This window comes from Pseudorca crassidens, chromosome 2, assembly GCF_039906515.1.
Source record: "Pseudorca crassidens isolate mPseCra1 chromosome 2, mPseCra1.hap1, whole genome shotgun sequence".
Taxonomy (NCBI): domain Eukaryota; kingdom Metazoa; phylum Chordata; class Mammalia; order Artiodactyla; family Delphinidae; genus Pseudorca; species Pseudorca crassidens.
In genome coordinates, this window is record NC_090297.1 from 140,812,860 (window position 1) to 140,824,913 (window position 12,054).

At 34.7% G+C, this 12,054-nt stretch overlaps 1 protein-coding gene across 3 annotated transcripts in view; it reads right to left on the reverse strand.

The window, feature by feature from the left end:
• The window catches only part of TPR (translocated promoter region, nuclear basket protein), a 64,778-nt gene that overhangs the window by 49,224 nt on the left and 3,500 nt on the right, over positions 1 to 12,054 (reverse strand). For all 3 annotated transcript variants that reach the window (XM_067728942.1, XM_067728940.1, XM_067728941.1), the window contains exons 3-8: positions 11,600 to 11,673; positions 9,610 to 9,706; positions 8,396 to 8,499; positions 7,892 to 8,056; positions 586 to 678; positions 67 to 147 (exon numbers count right to left, since the gene is read on the reverse strand). In XM_067728942.1, coding sequence (XP_067585043.1) covers positions 67 to 147; positions 586 to 678; positions 7,892 to 8,056; positions 8,396 to 8,499; positions 9,610 to 9,706; positions 11,600 to 11,673 — 614 coding nt within the window. The remainder of the gene's footprint in view (positions 1 to 66; positions 148 to 585; positions 679 to 7,891; positions 8,057 to 8,395; positions 8,500 to 9,609; positions 9,707 to 11,599; positions 11,674 to 12,054) is intronic.

Consider the following 12,054-nt stretch of genomic DNA (forward strand, 5'->3'; position numbering starts at 1 on the left):
TAAAAAAGTTACCCAACATCCAATAATGCAACATTAGGACACTAAAGCATATGGTACGGTACCTACCTTGTAAAGATTAGAGAGTTTTATGTGAGCATTTAATTCATTGTGGAATTTCTCTTCCATACTGGCCTGCTGTTCCTTGGCCTGAGGGGGAAAAAAAAAGCCAACACCAAAAACCAAATTAGAACAGTCTGATTTGAACTGAATTTAGAATGCTTATCAAATGCCAAGATAAAAAATTCAGTTTTGAAAGTAAAGAGATGAAGACTAAAACACTAAAATTAAAATCAGTTGTCATTATAGAGATAAATTATCTTAAGGATAAAATGTTAATGATATTTTTATCTTAAAGTAGGATATTTAAATGTCATTAAAATTAACCATACTCGTTTTTAGACAGTACTTTGGATACAGTATGTAACTGATTCTAGCAATTTTAGCCTAGTTACATCCTATGAAAGTGCCCTGGCCATTTTGTGGTGCCAGGAATGGTTCAAAATATGAAATCATTTTATAAATCAATAGCTTCGTAAGTGTTACAATATTTTTGTAAAAGAGACATTTTAAACTGGTCAACTACACCTCTTTCAGTTTGGTCAACAGATCCTCTACATGCTTTTGAAGATTCTCATTTGATGTTTTCAAGCCATTCATCTGTTCTTCCATTCTAGAAACCTAGAAACAAAGAAGTAGAGTTGGTTGCGGGGAAGGATGTTGTATTAACTGAAATTAATTTGGTATAAAGCTGCCAAGTACCAGGACTGAGTGAGCCAGAGCCCCCTAATCAGCTGCTACTTTAACCCTGTCCTGTCTGGGTGGGGAACAGACGCCCGCAGGCTACCTACACGCAGAGGTGGGTCCAAATCCAAAGCTGAACCCCAGGAGCTGTGCGAACAAAGAAGAGAAAGGGAAATTTCTCCCAGCAGCCTCAGGAGCAGCGGATTAAAGCTCCACAATCAACTTGATGTACCCTGCATCTGTGGAATACCTGAATGGACAATGAATCATCCCAAAATTGAGGCAGTGGACATTGAGAGTAATTGTAGACTTGGGGTTTGCTTTCTGCATCTAATTTGTTTCTGGTTTTATGTTTATCTTAGTTTAATATTTAGAACTTATTATCATTGGTAGATTTGTTTACTGATTTGGTTGCCCTCTCCCTTTTTTTTTGTATATATATATTTTTCCTTTTTCTCTTTTTGTGAGTGTGTGTGTATGCTTCTTTTGTGATTTTGTCTGTATAGCTTTGCTTTTGCCATTTATCCTAGGGTTCTGTCTATTTTCTTTCTTTTTTTTTTTTGGTATAGTTTTTAGCACTTGTTATCATTGGTGGATTTGTTTATTGGTTTCATTGCTCTCTTCTTTCTTTCCTTTTTTATTTTTTACTTTCAATATTTTTTTTTGTTATTTATCTTAATAACTTAATTTAATTTAATTAATTTATTTTTCTTTCTTTCTTCCTTTCTTTTTTTTCCCTCCCTTTTCTTCTGAGCTGTGTGGATGACAGGGTCTTGGTGCTCCGGCCGGTGTCAAGCGTGAGCCTCTGAGGTGGGAGAACCGAGTTCAGAACATTGGTCCACCAGAGACCTCCCGGCCCCACATAATATCAAATGGTGAAAGCTCTCCCAGAGATCTCCATCTCAGTGCTAAGACCCAGCTCCACTCAACAAATAGCAAGCTCCAGTGCTGGACACCCCATGCCAAACAACTAGTAAGAAAGGAACACAACCCCACCCATTAGCAGAGAGGCTGACTAAAATCATAATAAGCTCACAGACACCCCAAAACATACCACCAGATGCAGTCCTGCCCACCAGAAAGACAAGGTCCAGCCTCATCCACCAGAACACAGACACCAGTCCACTCCACCAGGAAGCCCACACAACCTAAAGAACCAACGTTACACACTAGGGGCAGACACGAAAAACAACAGGAATTACAAACCTGCAGCTTGCGAAAACGACACCACAAACACAGTAAGTTAAGCAAAATGAGAAGACAGAGAAACACAGGGTAGATGAAGGAGCAAGCAAAACCCACCAGACCAAACAAATGAAGAGGAAATAGGCAGTCTACCTGAAAAAGAATTCACAGTAATGTTAGTAAAGATGATCCAAAATCTTGGAAATAGAATGAAGAAAATACAAGAAACGTTTCACAAGGACCAAGAAGAACTAAAGAGCAAACAATGATGAACAACACAATAAATGAAATTTAAAATTCTCTATAAGGAATCAATAGCAGAATAACTGCGGCAGAAGAACAGATAAGTGACCTGGAAGATAAAATAGAGGAAATAACTACTGCAGAGCAGAATAAAGAAAACAATGAAAAGAATTGAGGACAGTCTCAGAGACCTATGGGACAACATGAAATTCATCAACATTCAAATTATAGGGGTCCCAGAAGAAGAAGAGATAAAGAAAGGGACTGAGAAAATATTTAAAGAGATGATAGTTGAAAACTGCCCTAACATGGGAAAGGAAATACTGAATAAACTCCAGGAAGCCAGAGAGTTCCATAAAGGATAAATCCAAAGAGAATCACGCCAAGACACATACTAATCAAACTATCAAAAACTAAATACAAAGAAAAAATATTAAAAGCAGCAAGGGAAAAGCAACAAATAACATACAAGGGAATCTCCATAAGGTTAACAGCTGATTTCTCAGCAGAAACTCTGCAAACCAAAAGGTGTGGCAGGATCTATTTAAAGTGACAAATCGGAAAAAACTACAATCAAGATTACCCTACCCAGCAAGGATCTCATTCAGATTCAACGGAGAAATTAAAACCTTTACAGACAAGCAAAAGCTAAGCGAATTCAGCACCACCAAACCAGCTTTACAACAAATGCTAAAGGAACTTCTATAGGCAGGAAACACAAAAAAAGGAAAAGACCTACAATAACAAACCCAAAACAATTAAGAAAATGGTAACAGAAACATACATATCGATAATTACCTTAAATGTAAATGGATTAAATGCTCCAACCATAAGACACAGACTGGCTGAATGGATACAGAAACAAGACCAGTATATATGCTGTCTACAAGAGACCCACTTCAGACCTAGGGACACATACAGACTGAAAGTGAGGGGATGGAAAAAGATATTCCACGCAAATGGAAATCAAAAGAAAGCGGGAGTAGCAATTCCAATATCACACAAAATAGACTTTAAAATAAAGCCTATTATAGGAGACATAGAAGGGCACTACATAATGATGAAGGGATCAACCCAAGAAGAAGATATAACAATTGTAAATATTTATGCACCCAACATAGGAACACGTACATACATAAGGCAAATGCTAACAGCCATAGAAGGGGAAATTGACAGTAACAGAATCATGCTAGGGGACATTAACACCCCACTTTCACCAACGGACAGATCATCTAAGATGAAAATAAATAAGGAAACACAAGCTTTAAATGATACATTAAATAAGATGGACTTAATTGATATTTATAGGACATTCCATCCAAAAACAACAGAATACACTTTCTTCTCAAGTGCTCATGGAACATTCTCCAGGATAGATCATATATTCGGTCACAAAGCAAGCCTTGGTAATTTAAGAAAACTGAAATCATATCAAGTATCGTTTCCGACCACATGCTATGAAACTACGTATCAATTATAGAAAAAAAATCTGTTAAAAATACAAACACATGGAGGCTAAACAATACACTGCTAAATAACTAAGATATCACTGAGGAAATCAAAAAATACCTAGAAACAAATGACAATGAAAACATGACGACCCAAAACCTATGGCATGCAGCAAAAGCAGTTGTTAGAGGGAAGTTTATAGCAATACAATCCTCCCTCAAGAAACAAGAAACATCTCAAATAAACAACCTAACCTTGCACCAAAAGCAATTAGAGAAAGAAGAACAAAACAATGCCAAAGTGAGCAGAAGGAAAGAAATCATAAAGATCAGATCAGAAATAAATGAAGGAAATGATAGCAAAGATCAATAAAACTAAACTCTGGTTCTTTGAGAAGATAAAAAAAATTGATAACCATTAGCCAGACTCATCAAGATGAAAAGGGAGAAAACTCAAATCAATAGAATCAGAAATGAAAAAGGAGAAGTAACAACTGAAACTGCAGAAATACAATGGATCATGAGAGATTATTATAAGCAACTATATGCCAATAAAATGCACAATCTGGAAGAAATGGAAAAATTCTCAGAAAAGCATAACCTTCTGAGCCTGAACTAGGAAGAAACAGAAAATATGAACGGACCAATCACAAGCACTGAAATTGAAACTGTGATTAAAAATCTTCCAGCAAACAAAAGCAAACAAAAACAAAAAAAACAAAAAACCAGATAACTTTACAGGTGAATTCTATCAAACATTTAGAGAAGAGCTAACACCTATCCTTCTCAAACTCTTCCAAAATACAGCAGTGGGAGGAACACTACCAAACTTATTCTATGAGGCCGTCATCACCCTGATGTCAAAACCAGACAAAGATGTCACAAAAAGAGAAAACTACAGGCCAACATCACTGATGAATACAGACGTAAAAATCCTCAACAAAACACTAGCAAACAGAATGCAACAGCACATTAAAAGGATCATACACCGTGATCAAGCTCGGTTTATTGCAGGAATGCAAGGATTCTTCAATATACGTAAATCAATCAATATGATACACCACATTAACAAACTGAAGGAGAAAAGCCATATGATCATCTAACTAGATGCAGAAAAAGCTTTCAACAAAATTAACACCCATTTATGATTAAAAAAACCTCCAAAAAGCAGGCAGAGAGGGAACTTACCTCAATAAAACAAAGGCCATATATGAGAAACCCACAGCCAACATCATCCTCAATGGTGAAAAACTGAAACCATTTCCACTAAGATCAGGAACAAGCAAGGTTGCCCACTCTCACCACTATTATTCAACATAGTTTTGGAAGTTTTAGCCACAGCAATCAGAAGAAAAAGAAATAAAAGGAATCCAAATCGGAAGAGAAGAAGTAAAGGTGTCACTGTTTGCAGATGACATGATACTATACATAGAGAATCCTAAAGGTGCTAGCAGAAAACTACTAGAGCTAACCAATGAATTTGGTAAATTAGCAGAATACAAAATTAATGCAAAGAAATCTCTTGCATTCCTATGCTAATGATGAAAACTCTGCAAGAGAAATTAAGGAAACATTCCCATTTACCATTGCGACAAAAACGATAAAATACCTAGGAATAAACATACCTAAGGAGACAAAAGACCTGTATGCAGCAAACTATAAGACACCGAAGAAAGAAATTAAAGATGATACAAACAGATGGAGAGATATATCATGTTCTTGGACTGGAAGAATCAACACTGTGAAAATAACAATACCACCCAAAGCTATCTACAGATTCAATGCAATCCCTATCAAACTACCAGTGGCATTTTTCACAGAACTAGAACAAAAAAATTCACAATTTGTATGGAAACACAAAAGACCCTGATAGCCAAAGCAATCGTGTGAAAGAACAACGGAGCTAGAGGAATCAGGCTCTGTGACTTCAGACTATAATACAAAGCTACAGTAATCAAGACAGTATGGTAGTGGCACAAAAAGAGAAATACAGATCAATGGAACAGGATAGAAAGCCCAGAGATAAACCCACGCACGTATGGTCACCTTATCTTTGATAAAGGAGGCAAGAAAAGAATATAATGGAGAAAAGACAGCCCCTTCAATAAGTGGTGCTGGGAAAACTAGACAGCTACATGTAGAGGAATGAAATTAGAACACTCCCTAACACCATACACAAAAATAAACTCAAAATGGATTGGAGACCTAAATGTAAGGCCAGACACTATCAAACTCTTAGAGGAAACCATAGGCAGAACACTCTATGACATAAATCACAGCAAGATCCCTTTTGACCCACCTCTTAGAGAAATGGAAATAAAAACAAAAATAAACAAATGGGACCTAATGAAACTTCAAAGCATTTGCACAGCAAAGGAAACCATAAAAAATATGAAAAGATAACCCTCAAAATGGGAGAAAATATCTGCAAACGAAGAAATGGACAAATGATTAATCTCCAAAATACACAAGCAGCTCATGCAGCTCAATATTAATAAAACAAACAACCCAATCCAAAAATGGGCAGAAGACCTAAATAGACATTTCTCCAAAGAAGATATACAGATTGCCAACACACACATGAAAGGATGCTCAACATCACTAATCGTTAGAGAAATGCATATCAAAACTACAATGAGATATCATCTCACACCAGTCAGAATGGCCACCATCAAAAAATCTACAAACAATAAATGCTGGAGAGGGTGTGGAGAAAAGGGAATCCTGTTGCACTGTTGGTGGGAATGTAAACTGATACAGCCACTATGGAGAACAGTATGGAGGTTTCTGAAAAAACTAAAAATAGAACTAACATATGACCCTGAAATCCCACTACTGGGCATATACCCTGAGAAAACCATAATTCAAAAAGAATCATGTACTACAATGTTCATTGCAGCTCTATTTACAGTAGCCAGGACATGGAAGCAACCTAAGTGTCCATCGACAGATGAATGGATAAAGAAGATGTGGCACATATATACAATGGAATATTACTCAGCCATATAAAGAAATGAAACTGAGTTATTTCTAGTAAGGTGGATGGACCTAGAGTCAGTCATACAGAGTGAAGCAAGTGAGAAAGAAAAAAACAAATACCGTATGCTAAAACATATATATGGAATCTAAAAAAAAAAAGAAAATATGGTTCTGAAGAACCTAAGCGCAGGACAGGAATAAAGACGCAGATGTAGAAAATGGACTTGAGGACACGGGGAGGGGGAGGGTAAGCTGGGAGAAAGTGAGAGAGTGGCATGGATATATATACACTACCAAATGTAAAATAGATAGCTAGTGGGAAGCAGGCGCGTAACACAGGGAGATCAGCTTGGTGTTTTGTGACCACCTAGATGGGTGGGATAGGGAGGGTGGGAGGGAGACGCAAGAGGGAGGAGATATGGGGATATGTGTATACGTATAGCTGATACACTCTGTTATACAGCAGAAACTAACACACAATTATAAAGCAATTATACTCCAATAAAGATGTTAAAAATAAATAAAGTTTAGCTGCCAAGTAAAAGCAAAATAATCCCCCACACCCAAAAAAGCATTTTACATAAAATATGAATGTTTAAGAAAATGAAAAATAGCTCACAGAACAACATGTTTAGTTTTAGCTCAGAGAAACTCACCACCACTTCTTAAACATGTGTCTTAGGAAGGACACACCATTAAGACAGTAGATAGTATGAAAATTCATCCAAGGATATGTAAGTTCTTTATTTAAATGCAAGTCAGAAAGAGAAAACAAATATTGTATATTAACGCATACATGTAGAATCTAGAAAAATAGTACCGATGAACCTATATCCAGGGCAGGAACGTAGAGAATGGATATGTGGACACAGTGGGGGAAGTGGAGGGTGGATGAACTGGGAGATTAGGTTTGACATAAATACACTACCATGTGTAAAAAAGAGAGCTAGTGGCAACCTGCTGTATAGCTCAGGGAACTCAGCTCAGTGCTCTGTGATAATCTAGATGGGTGGGATGGGGGATGGGAGGGAGGTCCAAGAGGAAATATGTATACATATAGCTGATTCACTTCATTGTACAGTAGAAACTAACACAGCATTGTAAATCAATTATAATCTGATAAAAAAAAATGTAACTGGTTAATTTCCTAGGCCAAATGTTTATGAGTTATGTCCTTCACATTGACCCCTAATCTTACAATATATTTAATTTGGTACTCTACTGAATAAATTTGTATAAGCTGGCACACAAATGTAAACTGTAACTAACATAAAGATACAATTTTACTAAATTACCTCCTCTTTTTTGTTTTCAAGATTACATTTAAGCTCAAGAATTTCATTTCCTTTATCTCTTCCGAGAGCCAGAAGTTCATCAGTTTTGGTCTTCAACTCTGTATTCAGCCAAGTATTCTGATTATGTAACAACTCCTTTTCTTGCTCCAAGCGTTTTTCTCGATACTAAGGAAATCCAAGAAAAAAAGGTTTACAGTTAAATATAGTATACGGTTATTCAAAAGATTTTGTGTATAGCTAAGGTACACAAGCAGAACTTTTACAACAGAAATAAGTATTTGCATGGACTCTTAACAGAAAAGAGAATCAGGTAAGAACAATATGAAACAAACATCATATAAGCAAAACAGTTCAATTAAAATTGTCTTAAAACTTAATTCCTTGATATTAAAAAAATATAGCTTTTAATTCATTTATAGATAACTTGCTTATATTTAAAATTTAATTTAGGTGAGTTTTAATCAAAAGTTGTATTCTATGCATTAGAAATTGTTTGTTTCTCACCTTAACAGAAACATCAGAAGCTTGAAGTTCATCGAATTTTAACTGAAGCTCACCCTTTGTTGCATTGCTTTCTTTAAGTTTTTCACTTAGACGTTTAACATCCTCTAGAAAGGTCAGAAGAGAATGTGAAAATGACTAATGAATGGTCAGAGGAACCAAACATCAAAAATGCATCTCTAGGAATACAAACATTTATATAAGTAGTTCTCAACTCTTCTATTTTAACTTGTTTCTGCCATACTTAATCACAAATTTAATTTTAACAAATAGATGATGAAGTCAAATTCATGCATCCAACCAAGCATGTAAATTATACTGGTTATCTTATTTTAAATGCAGTATCTAAAGCTAAATATACAATATTAACATTAATTCCCTCATATTAACCAAAAATCTATTAAAATTTCACAAATTAGCCATTTCTTAAGTTAAAAAGCAATGATACATATTAAAACCTTACATTCAAAACAGCAGGAATATACATACTTAATTATTTTTGTATTCCTTACATGAAGGTTTTTATGAAAAAATTTAATTTTACTTACCCACTAGCTGATCAAAATCATCAACAAATACTTTGAATTAATTTTTCTGAGAATAGTTACTAATTGACTATTATTGTACAGTAACATAAGTATTTGAAAATTCTTCCTTCAGTAGAAATAAAAATTCTGAAAAATCTTATAAAAAGGAACCAAAGGGAACTGGATACCACTAAACTGCTTAAGAGTCACATTCACTTGAATACATCAACTGTATTACATATTATATTCTATGTCTAAATATCTTATATTCTTGCTTCCTAATTCTTTCAGCCTGTGCTTTTAAATACGGGCTCTCCTTTTAGGTTCTTATATTGAATGCTTGTGGACAGCTTATACCAGCAAGTGCGTCTGTATCAAAAGGAGTTCAGCCTCTACAACTGAACATCTGAACAGTTTCCAATTTGATACTATAAATAATACTGTAGTTCATAAACCTTGGTCCAAATTCCTTCAGATGTTTTTCATTTGTGTACTTGTCTATAGACACCTCTTTAAGGGCTCAGAATGATCTAGAGATAAATGAGTAGGAGAAACAACAGGATATTACTCTGAACTCTATTCTGAGCTATGACAAACACCAGCTAATAGAAATGGACTGGGGATTAAATCTTAGCACTGTTAGAAGAGAAAGAAAAGAGTGAAGTTAGAGACTAAGGTCCTTTTTCATACCTGTTAAATATTCAAGTTCTTGAGATAGTCTCTCATTGGTTCTAATTAAGTCTCTTTTCTCAGCTTCTAATTCTTCCTTTGTCCTTGTAAACTGGCTCTGTCATATAAAGGAGTTAGCATAAAACATTTAAATAAGAAAATCAAGTTGATCAAATATATAGAAATGAACATGGAATTGGCACCTTAGTTAACATTAGCAGTGGTTTAAAAATGGTTGGTTTTCTTACTTATGGCTTATACATAAAAATGTTTAAAAACTACCCATAATCTCAACACTTCTGTTCATATTTTGGGTTTTTAAAAATTATTCTTCCTAGACTCACAAAAAAATTTCCCATGTCACTTTTTAATCACTTGAAAGTGTCATATAATTATATAATTACTTCAACAAGCCTTTATAAGAAACTTAATTTACTTCTAATTTTTGCTGTTATAAAATAAAACTTTAATGAATATCACTGCACCTTGGCTCAAATTATTTCTCAAGAAAGATCCCCAGAAACAGAATTATTTAAAACTCTTAATATATTTTGTCAAATTGCTTTGCAGCAAGACAACGGCAATTTATAGGCTTTTCTTGAAGTCATAATTGCCAATCTGAAGCCACTTATGCCAGAAGTGAAGATTATGCTTTAAAAAAAAAAAAAGAGAAACAAAAAAATCAGTGTTAACATGGGGAGGTGAAAAATAATTACATTGTTGCATTATCTGCATTTTTCTGATTACAAGTGAAGTAGAATAATATTTCATATTGCTATTGGCTATTTGTACAGTTTCCTGTCTGGTTTTAAAAACCTTTGCCCATTTCCCCCTTTGAATAATTTTTCTTATAATTTGAAAGTAGTCATGTATTAAGGATATATATAGTCATATTTTTATTGAGAAAATACTTTCTATGATTTATTTGCTTTTTAATTCTTTTTTTTTTTTAACATCTTTATTGGGGTATAATTGCTTTACAATGGTGTGTTAGTTTCTGCTCTACAACAAAGTGAATCAGTTATACATATACATATGTTCCCATATCTTTTCCCTCCCGCGTCTCCCTCCCTCCCACCCTCCCTATCCCACCCCTCCAGGCTGTCACAAAGCACCGAGCCAATATCCCTGTGCCATGCGGCTGCTTCCCACTAGCTATCTACCTTACTACGTTTGTTAGTGTGTATATGTCCATGACTCTCTCTCGCCCTGTCACAGCTCACCCTTCCCCCTCCCAATAACCCCAAGTCCGTTCTCTAGGAGGTCTGCGTCTTTATTTGATTCTTTTTATGTAGAAAATTTAAAATTTCTATTGGATCAAGTCTATCACTCTTTCCCACTATAAGTGTCTTCCATATATCAAATATCTTTTAACCTCAAATCAAACGCAAATTTTTAAAAAGCAATGGCAAGAGTCTAAAGGTCTATCTGATCAAAGAATCATTGGGTATGACCACTTTATTAAACAAACTGGCCCGCAATCCTTGTAATCATATTCAATCTGTTATTCTTAATCACTACTCTAAGGAAATGATTACCAATGTGGATTCACACATATCCCCAACTGTATCACAATACTTGAAATAATGCCTAGGCAATAGTAAGCATTAAATACATAATTTCTAAAAGAATGGAAGGAAGATAGGTAGGTAAGTGGGTGGATAGACAGCCAGATGGATCTATGAATATCTACCCTACTTACAGATTTATGGCACTTATAATGCAAAAAAATTTTTTTTAAATCATGACTTAAGAGCTACACAGCTAAAAGCAAGTGTTTTTTTATATCAAGAACTTACATATTCTAACAAGTAAAAGGAATATACAATCAATCATTAAAACATAAAATCCTATTAAGGAATTTATGTATATACATTTTTGTTAGTAGCTTCTCCTAACTGAACATATTTCATCTTCCCACTGACTAAATAACCAATAAGCACAATCAGAATAGAAAACTTCCTCAAGTATCAGGTTTACAATTAGCTTTATTCACAGGAATAACTTTTACCTGAATGGCAATATTGCGATCCTGAGCCACTTCAAGTTCTTTGTTTTTCTCAGTTAGCACCTTCAGTTGACTGTCTGGATAAAAGGAATTTTATGAACACACGTACATAAGCTTAAAATTTGCGATGACAGTTTGTATTCAATGGCCACCCATACACGTTTTGAAATTAAGAAACTAAGTTTCAGAAAGGTAGAGCTGCACAACACTGCATTCCAAATTCGTAAGTACAACCCAAATTTACTGTATTTCTAGTACAAAGTTTTAAATATGCTATCCTGTCTTCAAAATCTTATTTGTGATCATTTTAGCCAACATTTTTAGGAAAAAGTATTTGCAATTACCAATTTCCTTATTTTTCAATGACATCTTCTAAATCAATCATAAAAAAGTGAATTAATTGTATTTGCAAATTCAAAAATTAAGTGAAAAAAGGCAAAATCAAGAGAATAAATAAC